General features: G+C 34.7%; 1 protein-coding gene across 4 annotated transcripts in view; it reads left to right on the forward strand.

Annotated features, from left to right (window-relative positions):
• Window positions 1-23320, forward strand: part of TPP2 (tripeptidyl peptidase II) — a 72269-nt gene that overhangs the window by 3384 nt on the left and 45565 nt on the right. For all 4 annotated transcript variants that reach the window (XM_008582078.1, XM_008582006.1, XM_008582223.1 and 1 more), the window contains exons 2-7: window positions 3425-3553; window positions 9656-9751; window positions 11526-11630; window positions 15271-15395; window positions 20270-20433; window positions 23046-23200. In XM_008582078.1, the coding sequence (XP_008580300.1) occupies window positions 3425-3553; window positions 9656-9751; window positions 11526-11630; window positions 15271-15395; window positions 20270-20433; window positions 23046-23200 (774 nt within the window). The remainder of the gene's footprint in view (window positions 1-3424; window positions 3554-9655; window positions 9752-11525; window positions 11631-15270; window positions 15396-20269; window positions 20434-23045; window positions 23201-23320) is intronic.

Raw genomic sequence — 23320 nt, forward strand, 5'->3', positions numbered from 1 at the left:
AAAAAAAGAAAAAAGAAAAAAAAAAAAAAAAAAAAAAAAAAAAAAAAACCAAACCTTGTATTGCACCTTTGTTTAAAACAAAAAAACCGTTGTGGATTCACAATTGCTTTTGCATAAAAATCCAAAAATTTGAGCTTTGTATGTAAGGCCCTTTACCATCCAGCGCTAGTTTCCTCATGTAACCTCAATTTTCACCATTTCTTCTGCCCATAGCCCTTCCGTCCCCCACCCTTCACCCCACACCTCCCCCATCGAACCTTTCTCTCTTTTCCACTCACCCAGATATTTCAGGTCTTTTCCCAACAGATGCCTTTGTGTATGGTGTTTAATTTGCCCACAAACCTTCTACCATCACCTGTAAACTCGTGCTAATCCTTTAAGACCCAGCTGAGTCTTGACCCCATTACCTTTTGGGAAATCACCTGGTTTAATTCAGCCCCCCACCATATATTTATGTGTATGTGGCAGCCATTGTGTTAGGGCTTGTGGCATCAAAGATGAATAAGGTCCAATCCCTGCTAACAGAGTTATTTAGGTTTTTTTCCCTCTTTGCTTTCATAGCAATTTGTTCATATCAGACTGATAACACTTAAACTATTTCATTTTACTATTTCTGTTTACATACCTTTTTCCTGGTTAAGTTAAAATTCTTTGAAAGCATATATCAAAGTTGTATGAAATGTGATTGCAAAGTTAAATATTTTTGTTGAATGGAGAAGTATACAGTATATGTGCATAATGTAGGAATGTGATTTCTTCATGGAGAAAAAAAGGTTTGGGGAAGGCGATTACAAGTACAGTTGACCCTTGAACAACGTGGGTATTAGGGGAGCCAACTCCCCCCCACACACACAGTAGAAAATCTGAGTATAACTTTTGACTCCTAGCCTACTGTTTACCAGAAAAACCTTACCAATAAAAGTTGATTAACACATATTTTGTGTTATATGTATTATATATTGCATTCCTACAATAAAGTAAGGCAGAGAAAAGAAAATGTTAAGAAAATCATAAGGAAGAGAAAATACATTTAAAAAACGTTTAAATATATTGAAAAAAGTAGATCCTTACAGTTCAAACCCATGCTGTTCAAGGATCAAATGGAGTTCTATAAAAATCTATTTTTACATTCACTAAACTATAATAAACTACAATAAGTAAGTTTATATATGATATATATTATATATATATATATAATTGGTTACTAATTTTAATTTTTATTACCTTTTTTTTCAAGTAGCTTTCCTTCATTTCTCCAAGCTGGGTTTTGTGTTCTCATATGCTTTCACAGATACTGTTCTTACCCCTATTATTTATTGTCCTGTATGTAATTATCTTTCTACTTAACGTGTCTTCCCAACTGAGAGTAAGCTTTTTGAAAACAAAGATTTTTTTATTCATTCATTTTTATGTTGTCAGTATAAAAGTCACCAAGTATTAATTTATTAAATCTGCGCTTGCTTAAAAAGAATATTTTCAGTATTTTCTCTGAAATTTCAGGGAAATTACATTCACTTAATTTTGTTTAAGATAGCTTGCAAACTTTCCCCCTTTTGTTTTGGTCCTTTCTATGAATGTTTAGTGAATTTCCCAACCCTCTCAAACACATCCACCATAGTGGTTACAGTGGAGACATAAAGTAACTTAGATTTTTGACAGATTGGAAAACCTTTGAACAGTTTGTATCATTCACCCAGTATAGCCCAGTAAGCATTTCTGTCTCCCACCCCAGAACACAGGGGTCAGTACTGTAGTTCTTTCCATAACTCTGTCCATTCAGTCCCCCTTTTTTATGCGACACCTCTCTCGCCTCAGAGGTGAGGAATATAGCTCTGGTGTTAGCAGTTCAATTTCCATCTTTCCTCCTTTGCTCCTAAAGCTCCATTCCAAAATTCTCATGTGGTTTGCCTCTTTAAAAACCCCTCCTTTCTGACCCTAAATTCCTATTTTTGTCTTTTTATCTCCAGTGGAGTCATTGCCTTTATCTAATGTTAAAGTAAGAAATGTGTAGATAGAAAAATTGCATATATAAGAATTTTTAATGAGGATTTGTGTGTGTGTGTGTAAGAAACTGAGAGAGATCCTTGTAAGTAAAGCTTGTAAAAATAGTAGATGGTAAATAAGCCACTAAATCCCAATAGGCTTTTTTCCTTTGCTCATATACTGATTATGAGATTTCTAATGAGAAGAGTCTGTCTGACTTGTTAGTGATCTCTTGTTATTCTTCATCTCAAGTCACTGAAGTTGTTTGCTCATTGAGAAGATGAAGATAGGTGATTTGAGGTCTTAGTGCTATTGTATATCTTTCTAATTACATACTTATTTGGAATATGTTTTAAAATAGATTATTTTCTTTTATATTATTAGTACATAATCGAGCTAGTTTTAATTGTGTAGGGTTATATTAACTTCTTAATTGTTTTCATTTTTATTTTGGTGGATTTTCTTACATTTTTCTTTATTACTTTTTTTTTTTTGAGATACATAGCCATCCCTTCAAAATCAGCATCTGATTTAAGTTTTAGCATAATTTTATCAGGATTTGGTATAATTTCCACAGTGATTTTTTATTATTATTATTATTATTATTATTATTATTATTATGACTTTGAGCCTTCTGAGTGTTAGAATTCTTATTTGTTACTAATATTGACAGTTCCCATGAAATAAACATCCAACTTAAGAATTATCATACATAAAAATAACAGCTGTGCCTGGAAGGCCTTTATGGCCCCTTCAAGCTGTCAGACCCTCTGGGGTTCTATGGCAACATGATTGAGGTGAGATTTAAGTGTACCAGCTACCGCCTTTGCTTTGCCTTGTAAAGAAAAAAAAAGGTGTGTGCCTTTGTTTCCTCCACACAGTGAATTTCCCTCTCCTTTAGGGTATACCTCAACTCCAAAGCTTTGAGGGTACTGCAGAGGAAGTACTTGGTGCTGGGGAGGGGCCAACAGTGGAAGGTGAGAGACCTGTGAGGAGGCAGTCCACATTAGAAGGGCAAGAGATGATGGTGGTTTGGAGATTCAAACAGTGGTAGTGAAAATCAGAGAAGATGGATTTGAACTTTATTTTAGAGGAAGAATTAACAGGACTTCCTCACTATAATATAAGATCTGTGAGGTCAGGGATTTTTGTATATTGATGGCTGTTGTATCCCTAAAATAGGGTGTGGCCTATAGTAAATGTTGGGTAAATATTTATTGGGCGAATATATGAAACACTTGAAGTATTCCGTGGTGTTTCTATGACTACATTTCCTGTTATTTGTCAGGCTTTGGCTGTAAAACAATTAAGTTCTCTTTTTTAAACGAATGCAGATTTTGCAGAAAATTTTATACGTATGTATATATAGTGGTTTGCCTTGCTTTTATTAAGGATAAAAACCTAAAATCTATAATTCATATTTTAATTGTCTCAATTTCAGGTTACAACTGATGGAAAACCAAAAATCATTGATATCATTGATACAACAGGAAGTGGTGATGTGAATACTTCTACAGAAGTAGAGCCAAAAGATGGTGAAATTATTGGTCTTTCAGGAAGAGTGCTTAAGGTTGGAGCTTTTATCTTCTTATTAATGTTTTTTTCCCTTCTCTTTTTAGCCTCAAAGCATTTAAAGTTTTTAGCTTATATTTGGGGGGGGGGGGAGGGGGGGTATTAGTTACCTATTGCTGTATAACAAATTACTCCCAAACCTCATGGTTTAAACAAATATTTATTACCTCCATTTCTGTGAGTCAGGAATCTCGGTGTGACTTAGCTGGGTGCCTCTAGCTCAAGATATCTCATGAGGTCACAAACTGTTGGCCATGGCTGTGGCTTCATCTGAAGGCTCAACTTGGACGGAATGGGGAGGAGTTGGTTCTGTGCTATGTGGGCCTCTCCACAGTGCTGCTTTACAGCATGGCAGCTGTTGTCCCTCAGTGTGAGTGCTTCAAGAAAGTGCCTGTGATGAAAGCCATGGCATTTTTATAAAGTCATCTTGGAAATGATACCCTGTCACTTCATTATATTCTGTTCATCGGGAGTGAGTGAGTAAATCCAGCACACACTTAAGGGGAGGGGATTTCACAAGAGCATGAATACTAAGAGGAGTGGATCATTTGGGCCATCTTATAAGAAGGTCAAAAAATTTGATAAGATGACATTTTTTAGCTATACTGTTATGTATATTCTGCCTATCCATATAATGGGGTTTTTTAACTTAATTTTTAATTGTGTTCAGTATATCCATGTAGTTTAAACATACAAATATTTCTACAAGGCTTCTAACAAGAAAAGTTAAGTCCCTTGTCCCCTGCTGATTTTAAATCAGACTTAATGTTAAGTCCCTTGTCCCCTGCTGATTTTAACTCAAACTTAACTCCCCTGCTGTTTTTAACTCAGACTTAACTCCCCTGCTGATTTTAACTCAGACTTAATGTTCTTAAGTCTCTAATACCTTAAATTTTATTCAAAATTTTAAATAACATGCTGATACTTTTGATTTTTTTATTTTTTCTAGTTTTAGACTTTATCTGTAAAATGTTTGGAAGAAGAGGGTTTAACTCTCAGGTTCCTTTCTGAGAAATTTTCTTCCATTGTGTCTTGGAAAATTTTCTACCTATTGTTTTTGCTATTCTTTTATCTGGAACTCCTGTGAATTGGATGTTATACCTCTTGAATCGATCCTCCAATTTTCTTATGTTTTCCCTCCTTTACTTCACTTTTTTTTTCCTGAGTGATTTCCAAGGTTTTCTTAACATTATCTTCTAACTCTTGTATAAATTTGACTAAATTTTGCCTATTTTTAATTGCAAAAGCCCCTTCATGTTCACAGCACATTGCTGTATCGTGTATGCAACACTTTCTCTCTATGACGACATTAATTATTGTCTTAAGTTTTTTTCCATTTCATTGTTTCTCCCTTCCTCTTCTTCCTCTTTCTACTCAACCTCCTCCTCCTCCGTCTTCTTTCCTTTGTTCTTTTTTTTCACCCCCTCCTTTCTCTGCCTCATCTTCCTTTTCTCCTTTCTTGTTCTCTGCTTTTTACTTCAGATGTTTTCCTTGGCTGTCTCTTATTTAGCAAGGCACAAAAATGGTGATTGGAGGCTCTCTCTGCTTGGTCAGAGTCTTTCAGTGGTGGGTTTCACTGTACGCAGTATGTTTTTTTCCATTGGGATGCTCAGTTCCCTGAAAGAGGACCTTGGCCTGTTTGGCTGGAATTTAGGGGAAGAGCGAGATATAAGCCTGGATGTCAGTATTCAGTGAGTCACGCCAAGAAAGGGTCTGGGGTGATCTTGTACAGACTCTTTTCAGTATGTCCCATCTCTCTCCTTGACAGTGTAAGCCTCTCCAGGAGGCTGACATCCCAACTTCTTTCTGGTTCAAATAGGGAAAGTTGCCTGGTTGCTGAAGTTTGGGCAGGATGTGGGATGGGGCAGTGGGAGTCTAATTGCCCCTTACACAAACTTTCTGCCAGTCTTCTTGGTTATAACTCCCGTCTCCATACATACATAAAAACGTGCCCACACACATGTTCAATTTAACTCTTTTTTCAAGGATGTGCAGGTGTTCAGATATTTTGCAGTAGTCATTAAAAAGAAGAATTATTCATCATTGGGATTTTGGCTAGTTGGATCTCCAGCTCTTTAGCACACACTTTTCAGAAAGCAACACAATAAAGTCATTAAGTTTGTTTGACTTAGTCATGCTTTAAAATGACTTAAATGAATATATTCTATTTCTCCTTCCAAATTGTCTATAAACTGCTAATAGTGTCTTATTCTCTCATTTTAAGGTCAACTGCTAGTCATGTATTTTGAACATTTCAGTAATCTCATTCTCTAAGGATTATATACCTAAGCCTCCTTGATAAGCTACTGGTTAGTTACTAATGGCCAGTGGTATTCCCATGAGCAGGTTAGAAGCAAAAAAGTGAATAGAACATTAAAACCTTTTATTGTAAAATAAAAAATGTAAAATACTTATATACAGCTTGATGAATAATTAGAGCAAACATCGTTGTAGAGCAAACACCATTGTATCCACTGTCCAGATAAGACAAAGAATATTGCCATACCTCAGAAACTTCCTGCGTTCTTCCCCATTTCAGCTTTTGTGACAATCATTTCTTTACTTTCCTCTGTAGTTTTACCACATCTGTGTAGATACATACAATGTACTGTATAGTTCTGAACTTCACATGAATGGCCTCATTTCTGTTGTATTTTAGTCTTCTTCCTTCCATGTTGTTTGGGAGATTTGAGATTCCTGAGATTTGCCTGTGTTGTTGCACGTAGCAATGATTTGTTCAGTTTCATTACTGTGTAATATGCCATGGTTTATATATACTACAATTTACTGTTATGAGCAGTTGAGTTGTTTCCAGTTTGGTACTATCACTAACAATTCTTCAGAGAACATTCTTGTGTAGGTATCCTGTGCACTTGTGTGTAGATACCTCCAGGATGCGTGCCTAGGAGCAGAATTGCCAAGTCATGAAAATACAACTTCCTTAGGTCATGCCAAACAGTTCTTCCCAGAGTTTGTCCTGAATACATTTCCATTAGCAGTGTATAAGAGTTTCAATTGTTGCACTACCCTGCTCACACTTGGCGTTTTCAGACTTTTTAATATTTGAAAATATACTGGGAATCTAAGTATATCACATTGTGGTTTTAATTTGCATTTCCCTAATTACTAATGAGGTTGAACACCTTTTCATATATTTAGGCATTTGGATTTCCTCTTTATGAAGTGCCCACAAAAGTTCATTTGCCTTTTTTGTTCTTATTATGCTATTGTCTGTTGTTTTCTTACTGATTTGTATGATTTCTTTATATATTCTCTTTACCTGTCCTTTGATTATATGTGTCCCAGGTGTCTTCTCCCATTCTGAACTTGTATATTCACTTTCCATATGATGTCTTTTGATAAATGGAAGTTCTTTCATTTGGTTGAATATCAGTCTTTTCCTTTTTTGATTATCAGTCTTTTCCTTTTTTGATTAGGACTTTTAAAGTCTTCAAAAATCTTTCCTGACCCCACAGTCATGCAGATATACTTTTTAAAAAAGTTTCACAGTTTTTCTCTTCATATTCTAGAATTCACTTGGAATTGATTTTATACTTGGTTTGAAATAGGAGTCCTATTTATTTTTTTCCATAAGAAGACTCAGTTGTCCGAACACCATGTATTAATATTTTATAATTTCCACACTGATTTTCAGTACATTCTTTTCACTTTGCAACCTTCGAAATGTGGTGACCTTCTGAAATCTCATTTCCTATTCTCTTTGGTTTTGGGGTGTTTTCCCTGCCTTCCCTTATTCTAATTTTAGTAACATTCTGGAAGGGAGCACAGTGCTTTTTTCATTTTATGACATTAAACTTGAAGTTGTTTTAAAATCATCAGTATTTAGCTTTATGTATAAAAAGTAAATAAATAAAACCAGGCATAGTAATGAGTTGGCCAGATTTAGCACAGTAGTTAGATGCAGTGACAGCCAAAGGAGACAGTATGCATGTCCACTGGCAAGTGCCATGAGCCTGGCAAGGCTGAAATCATTTTGAGCCAAAAAAAAAAAAAAAAAAAACCCAAAGCTAAAAAGGCTTATTGCATGGTACAATAACATATCTGATGACACTTGGCTTATTAAGAAAAATGCTGAATTTGTTCAGCAGGAGCAGAGAAATGAGATGTAATTAGTAATTAAAGAGACTATATGTCATATGAAAATCAATCTTACTGCATTGTAGTTACCTGAACCATTTTAAAGATACTAATTTAAAATGGTCAAAATGTAAAGGTTTGATTCTTAAAGAGACCAAAAATAACTTCATTTATGTAGAATAGTCAAATGCATAAAATAATGTATTGCGTAACTGCCTCATAGAGTAATGTTAGCACTACTCTAACTTGGCTAAGGTTAAATAGCACGCCATGATTATAACTTTTATTCTCTGATTTTTTTTTTTTTTTTTAGTGTAATTTTTGTAACTAATTAGTCTGCCTTCACTACAAGGAAAATGTCAGTTGTGATTTGAGAAGTATCTGGTTCCATTGACCCTGCAGATTTTGGTCTCATTTGTAATTAAGCATAAATCTATTGGATTATTTTTCTTGTATTATATATATTTTAAGTAATTGTGATTAAATGCATCTTAACACCTTTTTATTATGCAGATATTTTAATTAGCTATTCCATTTAATCCTTTGGCATTTCATGGCTTCGTACAAAAAAGTTGTCACTAGCCAAGGGTTACAAAGCCAACAGTTTAGTGGGACACTTGTGATTAAATACTCTTTGAATTTGCCAGCTAGTGACTACTTACCTTTACTTGTTGCAACACTTTATCATTGTTGCTGTTATATCATGGGCTGTTGCAGGAACATTAAAGTTAAGAATCCCTATTCTCTAAAGAAGGTTGATAAGTTTTGAATGAAAAGCACTAGTTTGTATGCCAGCATACTTGAAATTTCACATTCTGCAGACATCCAATTGATTAAAAAATGATTGACACATAAACCTTTAAAAAGTCACTATTAAGTATATCTTTGAAGTTCTGTAAATGATTGTTTTTCTCTCTTTAGTCGTGAGAAAATTTTACCCAAAAGTTTTCTACCTGAGAAATAATTGGATGAGGGACACGGGGATGAATTGGTTAAAGATACGGCACAAGTCAATGAGTCAGCCAACTCTTAGGGGCTGATTGTTCAACCTCATAATTTATATACATTTAAAAGTTGTTTTTTGGGTGGATTATCACGGTCCTGTAATTGCAAAGAATGTGAATGTTCTACATTTTCTTGATTGACATTTTAATTTGGTTGATGCTCAAAGCATTTTATTGTTCATGAGAATCATAAGGTAGGGATTATTTTCTTCCTTTTGCAGATAAGGATGTAGAAGCTGCGGGTCCCACTTGGTGTAGTGTAGAGTTTGCATTCACAGCTAGATTTATCTGACTTTAAAGCTCATAGCCTTTACACTGAATATTTTGGTCTCCATAATAAAACTAGGTTCTAGTTTTCAACTTTCTTGTTGCTTGGGTAAGTAATTTAATTTCTCTTTGCTTTCTCCATTTGTGAACTGTGCAAACTCTTTACATCATTCTATTAATTAAAGGCTTTAAGTGCTATTTTTAAATACTTTGAGGTAGTTGGAAAGAATATTATAAGATGTTATATATAATTAACACAATTTTATAGAGCTTTTTTAAGAGCTCAAAGAGCTTTTGTTTAGTATCTAAGCATTATCCCTGTGTTATTGTAGAGGAGAGTGAAGTTCTTTTTCTTAAAAGATTGTGTAAATTCCTTCCCTTCCCCCAATTTGATGGGCAGTAGACTGGAAAGGAGGGAGATGAGGTGTCTCTATGTTTAAGAGCTAACGATCTTAGCAGTTTAATTAGAGTATATGTTTAAAGCACTTTATAAACTATGAAGCAGTGTATAAATGAAAGGTATTATTCCAGATGAACCATCTTATGTATGGATGAGAAGAAGCCATAGAGATATTAAGTGACTACTTAGAATGTCAAGAATATTGCTCTAATACGTGATGCTGCCTATCCATGTTGAGCTGGGTAGAAGTAAAGTACATTTTTTCCCAGTAGTGTATTATTGGAATTGGGAAGCATTAAGCGAATGAGCAATTTTATATTTTTTTCTATAGATTCCTGCAAGCTGGACAAATCCATCAGGCAAATATCATATTGGCATAAAAAATGGCTATGACTTCTATCCAAAGGCTCTTAAGGAAAGGATACAGGTAATGTACAACCCAGTATTGGTGGCCTGCATATTTTCTTCCTCAGAGTTTATTCCTACTGAAGAAAAAAATTTTATCATAAAATCTCATTAACTCTTAATTATTTAGGGGGCTGGGTGGCTTTCAAACAATGACTGCTTAAAGAAAGATTCTGTTCAATGGAATGTTACCATTTAGAGTTGTGTTTCTTAATCTTGGATGCATGGATAAGCCTAGGGAATCTGTGAATACAGTGAAATTATATTCATGTTTTTGTGTATTTGTGTTTTTCTGGGAGATGGTATATAGCTTTCATTGGACTTTTGAAGGACTTATTTACTTGACAGTTGATTTAAAGTCTAGACCTCCTTATTTGTTTCTTTACTTGTAGTTTCATGATAATTTGTCCTGTTTTTCTTGCTGTTTAACTAGCCTTCTTGCACCCAGCTAATCATATTCAGTATTAAGGAAAGGGTTAAGCAGACCTAAAACTGCTAAAGTATAAGAAACACAGGCCTGTCATTAGAAAAATGAAAATTGCAAATAAAGTAATAAAGAGCCTGCTTTAAAACAGTGCTATTTAGTAGAACTGTCTGTGATGATGGAAGTGTTTGAAATGTTCAGTATCTTCTCTGTCCGTTATGATAGCCACTAGGCACAGCACAGTAGCTATTAAGAATTTGAAATGTTCTCAGTATTTCTCAATATAAAATGTTCTCACTATAAAATTTTCAGTTGAGGAATTGAAATTTTAATTTTATGTAATATTTTAAAATTTAAGTTTAGATAGCAACATATGGCTAATGGCTACTGTATTGGATAGTACTGCTTTAGAAGACTGCTATAACACTAGTAGCTGAGACAAGTCCCGTATTTCAACTGTAAAACAAGATGTAATCCTTTGACAATGAGCCTGATGAATAAGATGGGTGGGCTCTTTCATCTGATCACAGTGTTGTTATTTGCTCCTCCAGGGGTCTGTGAACCATAAGAAATTACTCGGTGTATTATATGTATAACCTAATTTGTCAGATTCTAATCATTCTGCCGAAAAATTTACAAAAGAAAATGCACATAACTTTTATTAAATGCTATTTTATTTTAAAATTTCAGGCTGAAATACACAGATATATCCTGGCATCTTTGTGCAGTATATTAAATTTAATTAACTGAGTGGATAAGGGACAAATTAGCAAGATTTAGCTTAGTTGAGTTGATTATTTTACTTGAAAAGATTTGTTTTAACTATCAGACTTCCACTGGGAGACATTCTGGGTTAAAGATACTGGAGATAAAGTTTAAGACCAATTTCAGTAAAATAGAATCTTTTCAAGTCAGAGGATGGAAAAACCTAACCTAGAGAGGGAAGAAATTGAGGAAGGCTGTGTGTCTACTAAAATGCAGCTGTAGTCTTCCTTCCTCTAACTCTCTGCTTGTATTATTTGGCTTTTGGCATCTCCCTATTTTGTGTGGGCCCAGAATATAGTATTTTCTTACTTCAAATGATGGAATTGAGTCAGTTTGGGGGCATTTTACTGTATATTCTTGGACAAAGGAAGGTTTTAAAATGGGGGATATGATTTATAAAAATACATTTGGATATGTCATGGTAAATTTGTTCTTGTAAAACCTAGATACAATGAGTTAACTACCCAGTTTTTAATAATTGATCCATTACTTTATCAACTTCATTATAAATTAACAATTGGTAACAAGGTCAACACTGAAATAACTGTCTAGGTTTTCCTGAATTTTTGTCAACCTAATTGTAAGGTAATTTTTCTGTTCTTTGCAGAAAGAACGGAAGGAAAAAATCTGGGACCCTGTTCACAGAGTGGCCCTTGCAGAAGCCTGTAGAAAACAGGAAGAATTTGATGTTGCCAACAATGGCTCTTCTCAAGTTGGTGCTAGTCGCTTTTATTTAAACATTACTATAGAACTGTATTACCATAGAGTTCTTAGAGAACTGATAGACTTTTTTCACGGGTTATCTTTTCTTCACAAATTTTCTTTTAATTTGGTTCATTTTACTAATTTTTCCTTTATTATTTATTCTGAAGTCAATTTACATGTGTATCCATTTTTAAAAGCTTCTTAATTAACATAATACACATAGGTAAAAGTACGTACATCTTAAGTGTATAGTTATGAATTCTTCCATATGAGCTGCACTCAGAAATCCCTCTTGTGCCTCTTTCTAACCACTGCTGCTTCCTCCTCCCCAAAGGCAGTCACCATCCTGACTTCAAGCACCAAACCATGATTTGGCCTGTTGTATTAGTCCACTTCTGTTGCTTATCTCATAAATACCTGAAACTGGGTGATTTATAGAGAAAATGAAGTGAATTGCTTACAGTTTCAGAGGCTGGGAAGTCTACAGTCCAGGGAACACATCTGGTGAAGGCCTTGGTGATGGCAACAGTGACCCTGGGGTCTCACATGGCAGAAATGGCAGAGCAAAGAGAGAAAGGACTTTTCACGTGCTCTTTTAAAGCCCTCAGAGCCATGCCCATGACCACCATTAAACCATCAAGTTAATCACCTCTTCAAGGCCCCACCTTTCAGTTATCATGATAGGATTTCCCACCTCTTAGCAGTCACAGTGGAGATCAAGATTCTAATACATAAAACTTAAGGGACACAATTCAGTCCTTATCACCTGTTTTGAATTTTATAAAATGGACCCATACAGTACATGTATATTTTATGTGTAGCTTCTTTGCTCAATATTATGTTGTGATATTCATTCATGTTCGGGTGTTACAGTTCATTTTCATTGCTCTGTGATAGTCTCTTGTATGGATGCACCACAATTTATCCATTCTGCAGATTGCTGTTTGCTTCATTTTGAATTTTCGACTATTAAGAATAATGCTGTTTTAAACATTCTTGTGTGTGTCTTTTGGTTGTGCCAATTTATATTTCTACAAGAAGTAATTAGAATTCCCATTGTTCTGTATCTTTGCCATTCAGTTTTTTTGAGTCAGTTTATTAAATGAAAACAATGTCTTTGTACTAGTTGCAGCAACTTTGGACAGCACAACTGTGTAAAGTAACAAATGAAAGCCTTCATAATGCCATCCCCCAGAGATGATCACCACAAATCGTGTTTATCCTCCTGGATTCTTTTATTGGATGCATGTACCTTTTCTTAATAAAAAAAATGGAATCATATTAGTGGTTCTCAACCCTGGCTGCTTTTCAAGTTACATGAAGAGCTTTTAAAACTGCCAGTGCTTATGTCCTGAAGAGGAATTAAATAAAAGCCTTGGAGGGAGGGGTGCAGGCATTTTTAAAGCTCCCCAGGAGATTTAATTAACACGCAGATAGGGTTGAGAACCACTGGCCTGTGTATGTTTACATACGAATTTAAATTTTATTTACTTAATCTGTGTAGATCATCCCTTTAAAAAAAAAAAAAAAAAGATGACCGGTAAGGGGATCTTAACCCTTGACTTGGTGTTGTCAGCACCACGCTCTCCCATGTGAGCTAACCGGCCATCCCTGTATAGGGATCTGAACCTGCGGCCTTGGTGTTATCGGCATCACACTCTCCCAAGTGAGCCATGGGCCAGCCCTAGATCATCCTTTTTTTTAACAACTGCATAATTTTCTATTCAATCAATATTTGTACTTCTTCACCCTCTCACTGTTAGGCTTATTAGGCGTAGTATTTCAGGTGCTACACATATACAGCAAACTTTATAAAAGAGGGATCTGGATTTTATTATCTATTTTATTACATTTTATATACCAAAAATGTCTATATAATTGACTATTTCCTTTAAGGAGGAATAAATATTGAATATATTGAATAAATAAAAAAGAAGCATAACAAGATTTTTAGAACATGCAAAAGTCAAATTTTTATTTACTAGGGTGATTTAAGTAAATATAGAGCAATCTAATATAGTATATAGTTACAAAAAAACAGGTCAAAGCATATGAAATTGCTTTTTTTATAGATCAAAAATGATTGAATAGCAATTTTATGTGATTCAACCTAATATAGTCTATAATTATATGTAAGTATTATTACATCTTTTTAAAGGGGATTTCAAAATGCTTCATTTTTCACTTAACATTAGCGCTCACAGTCCTCGTTTTCAAACATTGGGGGTTATACTTTTTGGTTCCCAGATGCTCATTTGTGGAACTGATACTGATGGCGTGGTTGATTCCAAGCACCTGGAGTGCTTGAAAAAATAGTTCAGATCTCTGGGCTTTAATTCCCTAATATTCTGATTTAATAAGTGGAGTGAGACATGGAATTTATCTTTTTAATTGCCTTTTAAATGACTGTGATTTGCAGTGACATTTGGTAACCACTGGCCAGGGTAATCATTTTCTATTCTACCAGTTTCTGATGGCCTCAGAGGATTATCAGGAGGAAGAGTAACTTGCTCAGGTTGCACCTGTTAATGAATGGCTGAACTGGGGTTTGAATCCACATTGTTTGGCTGTAGGACAGTACTCATACCACACTATTCGTAGAAAGCAGATGCGTTTCAGACACTATTAAGTGTACTTGACCAGTAGGTGGCTTTTTCTATAAAAGACCAGATAGTAAATATTTTCAGTACTCTCTGTTATGACTGCTCAAGCCTACCCGTGTGTCATGAAAATATAAGCAATATGTAAGTGAATGGGCATTGCCATGTTCCAATAAAACTTTATTTACACAACCATGTCACAGATTAGATTTGGCCCATGCACCATGATTTGTCATTCCCTGCTGAATCTTAATACTATAGTAACTATGTAGTGAGTCTAGAGGTATTTCTTGTTTTTTAAGTTATAATTGGGTGTCTTTGAAGAGTTTTAATATGTTATTATTTGTCTCAATTTCATTATTTATATGCTTTTACATCCCAATTTATTGTCTGTTTAAACCCGTCATTTCACTGATTTTTTGAATACCTAACTTAACTTTGATACTGTAGGTTAGAGAATGTCTTGGAGGGGTAACACGTGATAGTGCCAGTTATTAACTAGTTTGTACCTAATTTGTTTTAAAGCATTTGCCTACATTTTTGACCACAGAGCTAAAATAAAGTTTAATTTACCCCATTAAATTCTTCTATATGTTTAACTTAGCAAATTCTGAGTTAAGATGATTCATGGTTTTTATTACTTATTTGGATTCTCAAGAAATAAATTTGAGATAGAAAAGGTTCTGATACAAAAATCTTAAAAGTTGATAGATAAACCCATTTTATACTAATTTAATTTTAAAGTTACACAGATTTCAGATATGTGAACAACACATGTCTTGGCTGTCGTGTAGCATAGTGCCATTCCCAAAGCAGGCAGAGCAACTGACTGAGTTTGAGTAAAAGAAGAACTTTTTAAATGTTTAATATATTAATTGATATCTGCTTCATTAAATTTAACCACAAGTTGCATAGACAGAAAATTTTCTTACTTTTTTCCAGGATATAATGATTTTACTATTGGGCAACATTGTGTCTGGTTGTATGTTAATGCAGCTTTCAGAAACACAAAATGTACTAATATTAACCTATTTTCTAATTGATTAGGCAAATAAGCTAATCAAAGAGGAGCTTCAAAGTCAAGTGGAATTACTAAATTCTTTTGAGAAAAAATATTGTGATCCTGGCCCTGTATATGACTGCTTGGTATGGCACGATGGTGAAGCCTGGAGGTAAACTTTATGTATTTTATAGACTTTCATTTAAAAATGTTTTTTTCTACCCTGAAGAAGATTAGACCCCCAGAGCTGCACAGAGTTTTGATGTATGTGACAATATTGCTCAGCAAAACTATTTGAGAACCAAATTGACTTTGGGTAGATTTGGACAAGCTCTTGAACTTCTTAGTAGTTAGTATTTTTGACCTGACCTTTATCTGTTTTAAAGAAAATCATTTCATTAACCAACCATTAGCAGATTGATCATTGGCGTATGTGCATATGTTCCTAATTGAAGCTGGATAGTTTGGAAAGTAACCGCAAGTGAATGTTGCAGAGCATTTACTATAAGCATTATAAGGGCAAAGGAGGAAAGTTGGGTGAAGATTTAGAAATAGAGGACAGGGTAGCTAAATTTAAGCTAGGCAGTATAATACAGTTGTGGGAGTTGCTGTCCGAAAGTTGGAATCCTAGCTGTATGACCTTGAACACATTATTTAAACCTCTCTTTGCCTATTCTTTGTTAGTTAGGACAATAATAGTACTATTTTTAAAATAGTAAAATTCTCTTTGAAAATTAAATTTAGTGTTTCTAGACATAGTAAGCACTCAGTAAATGTAAGCTTTTACTGCTGCTGCTGTTTCTACTACTACAACTAATAATAATGTGATTTATACCAAGTTAACTGTCATATACAGTTTTCACTTCTTTCTTCATGGCTTGTACACGGCAGATAGGTTTCTTGGAGTTGGTTAGTCTGTCTTCTTGAATTACTATTCTCATGTAAATAGTAATACGTTCTTAATACAGATGTTTAGCCATATGTGTGTTTTAGGGTTTCTGCAATAAACCAGGGACCCTTCCTGGAAACTTGTACTCAAGAATCATTTTGTAGTTTGAGTTCCTGCTCATATATAAAGAATTGTTTCATAAGATATGACAAATACAAAACATGACATGACTACTTAATTATTATTCTCATATTGTTTACCTTTACAATGTGCCTTTTTTAAAGGAGAGCTTTCCTTCTATGTGTGCAGGTACTAATTCATCTCTGATCACGAGTGTGTAAAATGTTCAGTTGAGTGAGAAATCCCTGCTGCATTTGGAACTGCAGGTGAAAATAAAATATCTTCATATAATTATTTCAGTCCAAATGATATTAATGTAGTGTATTTAGGTATGTTTGGTGTGTGTGCAGGTGCATACACATTTCAAAATTTTTTTTTCCAAAAGGTTTACAGTGTTTGTAATATTAAAAAGTTGTTCAAATGCATAGTTTGGTAAATCTTGGTACATCCACCATTTGACGAAACATGATACAGTCACTCCAAGTGATAAGTCTTAGGTGAGTTTTAGTGTGGGAGAAGAGGCAAGGTTAAATGTGAGGAAAATGCCAAATATAAAACAATATATGGGAAAATATACTACAAAAGGACTTAAAGAAATAGTAAAATATTAGCAGGAATTGGGTAGTGAGGCAGTAGGTGGTTTCATTTAAAGTGGTTCCCACAAGTTCTGAAAACGCTACAGATTACTTTGTCCTAAGGAAAAGGAATTTGGGGTCAGGATGTCCACAGTGTCAGTATGTTTCCAAAAGACTTTCTTGGTCTTTTCAGGCAGTTGAGAAAGTGATTCATTTGCAGCAGTGTGTTGACAAATATTCTAAGATTTCTTTTAGAATTTTTGTGGTGGAAATAAAGTTTAATCAGACATTAAGAAAAACAAAATCTGAAATCCCAGAGTAACATTTTAGAGGATTTTATTATAATCATGAAAAATATCACTTTCAAGTGCTATTAGAAATAATTTAACTTTTTTTTTTTATTATTTTTTTTGCATGATACAGTTAATACCCTGTAGGGCTTTGACCTCAGATTTCAAATTTTTTGAGGAGAATCTTGAAGATCCCAGAGTACCTAAAGCAAAACTAGGTACTGTCTGCAAATGTTCTCATTTCAGAAATGCCAACCATTTTTGAGGGGAGGTAAAGTGACCTTTTCTTTAGGTACCTGGCTTGATTTGTTTTGTTCTTATAAAGACTATCAAACCTTCCCACCCCTGCTACATTTCTACTAATTGTTTAAGCCCATTTCTCTGCACTTGGCAGGTAGCCAAATATAACCCTACTCTTGGCGTATTTGTCAGGATGTGTAGTATCAAACTCACTGTCACTCAAAATTGAGCAAAAACTGGTTGAGAGAAACAGTACTTATAGAGCATTAAATAAGGGAAAGGCTATTAATTGTTTTCTTTTCAGTGGTTTTTGACCTTGTTATGTCATGTTTCCTTTGTGATTCTTGATGAAAGCTGTGGCGTTTTTTTCCATAGAAAACTGATAAAGAAATGTGTGAATATCAAAGAATTTATAAAATATAACTCCCACCTCCTATCCAGTCTTAGGCATATTGCTCTGTGAATCTCATTTTCATATTTTCTTTCTCTTTATCCTAACAACTACTCCTTAAATTAAGCCAACCAGACCTTCAGAAAGTTATAACCTTGTGCCACATTCATATTTGCCTTCTGTGGAGTTATTTGGTGAAGTCAGTAATAATCTGTGTTTTGATTTAATGCTCGTATTATTGAGTCACTCCATGTTGATGGTGGTTATAAGATACTGAAGTGTGAAATGTGTCCTGTATTTGCTGTGAGAATGTTGTTAAAGATGTTGATTCATTAATTCTTTCATTATTTGGCAAATATTGAGCACCTTCTTTATACCAGGCGATACCTTAGGAGCTACTCCCTAGGCTCTAGACTCCATGGAAACATGTATTGGGAACATCTGAAATAGTCTGGGAAGCATCAAGAAATATTTCCTGGAAGTAAAATCTTAAGTTGAGCCTTGAAGAATCAGCACAGTTATCTAAGCAGAGAGAGTAGGAAGGCAGAGGGAAAAAATCCACAGATTGTTGGAGGAACTGTAAGAAGTTTGATGTGGCCACAGAATGTATGATGGGAGGAGGAGGTGAGGGAGGTAAGTGGAGGTATGATCATGGAGGGACCTTGTTCCAGAGTCTTAATTTTATACTTAGAGCCATTGGAAGACATGGCAGGTTCCAGGCAGAGTTCAGATTATCAGACTTGAAATCACCGTAGCTACAGGGTGGAGGCAAAGCAGGCCAACCGGTTAGCAGGCCATCAGCTCATCTGTCAGCAGAGGTAAGGCAGAGACTGGAAATAGAGTGTGGACACATTTGGGAGATGGGATTGTGTGGCTACGTAGGCTGGGATGAAGGAAAGGAAAATTTCATGGATAACTTCCAGAGTGGATGCTGGCACTTACATAGATTTTGAAGTCAAATGTGCTACTCTCCAGCATATGAAAGATTTGATGGCATGCATTTTACCTGTTATTAATCCTGAGTCCATTTGATATGCTACTTGTTTTCTCTTTGCCTCATTTTTTCCCATGTGTTCAGTTTCATATACCTTGGTGTATTCTATAACTTTTGAAATGCTGTAAATCATTTTAGAGTATCACATTGGGGTATGCATAAAACACTTTCAAGGATTCTCCTTTCCAAACTGTTATTTGTTAATGAAACATATGCTTTGGTATTTATGATAAATGCCTTCACTGTGCTATACCATTGGACTTCCATTAATTCATCTTAGCAGTTTCGACTGATGTGCTTAGCTTGTTAAAACATGTATTTTTAAAAATGTGTACTAAGGTCTAATAGCTAAAAACATACTATTGACCTTTAAATGATGTGCATTCAGTTTATGACTTTTTACATATTAGATTTATTTAGTTTTAATCAGACTATTTCTAAAGTATTTGGAATATATATATATATATATATATATATATATATTTTTTTTTTTTTTTTTTTTTTTTTTTTTCAAGAAAACCAATTTGCATAATTCTTCTCTTACAGCTTTTAGCTTAATAAACCTCTTCACAAGAAATAATTTGAGATCTTTTAACTTTAGAGTACAACTGAGTGAGTAGTAATGATTTATATTTGTAACACACACACATGCAAACACACACATACGCACACACACGCACACCTTTTAGATAAGTAACCCTTTTGATATGGGTATATATCAAACCATGGATGATATATTCTATGGGGGAAAGACTGTTTACAAAAAGACAAGGAAATGGGAATTTTATTTGTATTTTTTTTTCTTTTTCTTTTTTGTGACCAGTAAGGGGATCGCAACCCTTGGCTTGGTGTCGCCCGCACCGCGCTCAGCCAGTGAGTGCACCGGCCATCCCTATATATAGGATCCGAACCCGCAGCGGGAGCGCCGCTGCACTCCCAGTGCTGCACTCTCCCGAGTGAGCCACGGGGTCTGCCCAATATTTGGAATATATATTTTAAAAATTAAAAAGTTAATAAAATGAGAAGGAGCAAACAGGAGGACAACCATAAAATTATGTAGAAAATGCTTTTTGTAAAAAGCAAATGTTTGCCTAGGGCTGTTATAACTATGGGACTAAAGCTTGGCATGATTCATCTAGTTTCAAGGAGCCTGCATAAGCTATTGGATTCACAAAGCCAATACTAAAAGAAGCAGCAGGAAGTAAGGCCTAGGCTTTGTGTCTAAGTCATCCTAAAGTATTCTAAAGCTCTAGTCCAAGCTTTGATTCTAATTTCTTAAGTGGCCAGATGGTTTTCTACCTAAAGTTTTGTGGGGGACAGTGTTCTTAAAGCCCATTGTGCATGGTTTAAGGACTGTTCCTGTAAGCTATCTTAGCTAATCTTTACTGCAGACTGTGTGGAACAAAGATCTAAACCAGGCAGTTATTGTGTTTGTTATGGTACAGGCAGTAGGATAGTAAAAAGATAGCTGAGAGACTATATTACGATTTTTAGGAAGGTAAGAAAATCGATAAATTTTGTAGCCTACTTTTCTTCTCAATTTACAGAGCCTGCATTGATTCAAATGAAGATGGGGACTTGAGTAAATCTACTGTATTGAGAAACTACAAAGAGGCCCAAGAATATGGCTCCTTTGGCACAGCTGAGATGTTGAATTACTCTGTAAATATATATGATGATGGAAACCTGCTCTCCATTGTGACCAGTGGAGGTATTCTGTTTTAGATTTATTAATGAGAGAGAGATTTACAAAGTGGTAAGGTGGTAAATTTCAATAGCCCAGAACAACTTTATAGAGAATTTAATCTATAGATCCCAGCTAAAGGACTAGGTCTGGAAGTATAGGTGTAATTTGATTCACCAGCAAGTGTTTTTTTAAAGTCATAACCATGTAGGATCCATTAGAAGAATACTAGCATGGTCCAACTTCAGAAAATTCATCAACACAATTTCTTATGAACAATAATTTCTAAATGTTAACCCTTGATAAATTTAACTGCGAGTACAGAGAAACATATAAAAGTATCCTCACTACAACATTCTGCATAATTTCCAAAAAGTTGGAAACTATCTAAATACCCATTAACAAAAACAAGAATTTTTTTTAGAAGTTGCATGTTATTCATACTATGGAATATTATACAATAATCAAAATGAATAAATCTATATGTACTTATGTATATAAATCTTAAATACATAAATTTTAATGAAAACATGTGTTGCTAAAACATTTATGTAAAATTTAAAAACATGCAGTGTTTATGGATGTGTGTTTGTGAAATATATAAAAACATTATAGTATAGCCAAAGTACAATGAACTGAACGTATGTATATAATTTGATAAGATTTGATATCTTATACACCAGAGAAATCACGATAATCAAGATAAGGAAAATGTTTCACCCCCCAAAATTTGCTGTATTCCTTTGTAATCCAGCCTCTCTCTATCCGCAACATTTATCTGCTTTTTGTCACTCTAGATTACTTTGCATTTTCTAGAATTTTGTGTGAGTGGAATAAAAAATGTGGGAGTTTTTTGCTGGTCTCCTTTAACTCAGTGTCATGATTTTCAGATTCATGCATGTTATGATGATCAATAGTTTGGTCCCTGTTGCTGAGTAGTATTTCATCATATGGATACACCGTAATTTATTTATCCATTCACCCATTGGTAGACATTGAGATTGTTACATTTGTGTACAAGTTTTTGTGTGTAAATATGTTTTTGTTTATTTTGGGTCAGTATCTAAGAGAACTGGTTGTATAGGGTAAGTGTGTATGTATTTAATTTTTTAAGATATTTCCAAACTGTTTTCCAAAATGGCTGCACCCTTTTACACTACCCCTAGCATATGTGAGAGTTCCAGATGCTCCATGTCCTTGCCAATACTTAGTGTGATCGATTTTCTTGATTGTAGCCACTCTGACTGGTGTGCGACCAGGTGTTTTGGGTGGGAAATAACATTAAAATTCTGCTTTCCTATTTTTATTGGAAAAAAATAAGAAATGCAGAATTGACAACATTGGGTGCATACTTTGCATGACAACAGTTGGCTAGAGCATAGGAGTCCCAGCACTGCAGCAGACCCATTTCTGAGGGTCATGTGCCTCACTTGTCCTGGAGTTCTGATTCTGTTGTCCCCAGACCTTGAGGCCTAGTGCCAGGTGTCAGTTATCATTGCACTTGTATTGTTTTTTCTGATAGTAGTGGGATCTTTCTCTGTATTTATGTCTTTTAAGATACTTTTCACTGGGGAAAAAAAGGGCCTTTTGTTTTTGTTTTATTTTATTGATATATAACATGAACAAAAAAGTTACAGATCACAAATCGTACACTCAGTGAATTATCATCAAGTGGACACTTCTGTGTAATCACTACCCAGGTCAAGAGATAAAACATTATGAAAGCCTCCATCATGCCTATTCCCAATCAGTAATCTACCCTCCCTTCTCCCAGAGTTAACTACTATCCTGATTTCTATCACCACATTTGTTTGGACCATATCATATTGCTGTTTTTGTAGATCAGAAATAATAAAATAGTGGCAATTTCACATTTTCTATGGTTCAATATTTTTCCATTTATATAAATGGAATTAATTCAATATGTATTCTTTTGTATGTGACTTCTTTAGTTCAACTTTATTTTTGTGAGCCTCGTCTCGATGTCTTAGTGTCCATGTGCACACATTTCTGTTGGGTGTGTAGCCAGAGGAGGGATTGTTGGCTCACAGCATGTGCCTGTGATCAGCCTTCACTCCCACCAGCAGTTTGGGGTATGTACCCCCATCCATACTTGCTGTTACCAGCCTTTAAAATTGACCATTCTCGAAAGTATGTAGAGGTATCTCATTGTGGCTTTAATTTGCATTTCTCAGATGACTAATAAAGTTGAACATCTTTTCATATATGTCTTTGGTATTTGAACATCCTGTTTTGAGAAATGCTTTTTTCACATGTTTTACCCATTTGGGGAGAATGCGTCTCTGTATTCTTCTTTTGGATTTGAAAGATTCTTTGTTCTGGATATAAACTCTTTGTCAATTACACATGTTAGGAATACTTTCTCTCCTTTGTGACTTGCATGTTTGTTCTCAGTGAACAGGGTAGAATCCAGGGTAGCAGAATAGTGTATGTAATTCAAGGAGTTTTCGTTTTTGTGAAATATTTGAAGAGAGTTAATATAGTATCTCATCAGATATGTAGATGAGAGTATATTTTTATTTGATTGTTTTTATCATGATTAATAGTACACAAATTGAATGGTTAAAGCATATAGTCTATGGGAGTACTTTTTCTTTTCTCCCTCTTTTTGCCTCTAGGAGCTCACGGGACTCATGTAGCTAGTATAGCAGCTGGGCATTTTCCAGAAGAACCTGAACGGAATGGGGTAGCTCCTGGTGCCCAAATTCTTTCGATCAAGATTGGTGATACAAGACTAAGTACAATGGAAACTGGCACAGGCCTCATAAGAGCTGTGAGTATTTGTTAGTTGTTGGATTAGAAGATTAATGAATGATGATTTTGAGTATTTTTAGGTTTATAAAGTACTCCTGGTTTATCAAGAATATGTTAAACTATATTTTGTGTATAGGAT

The sequence above is a fragment of the Galeopterus variegatus genome, unplaced genomic scaffold (genome assembly GCF_000696425.1).
Source record: "Galeopterus variegatus unplaced genomic scaffold, G_variegatus-3.0.2 Scaffold8, whole genome shotgun sequence".
In the NCBI taxonomy this organism is placed as follows: Eukaryota; Metazoa; Chordata; class Mammalia; order Dermoptera; family Cynocephalidae; genus Galeopterus; species Galeopterus variegatus.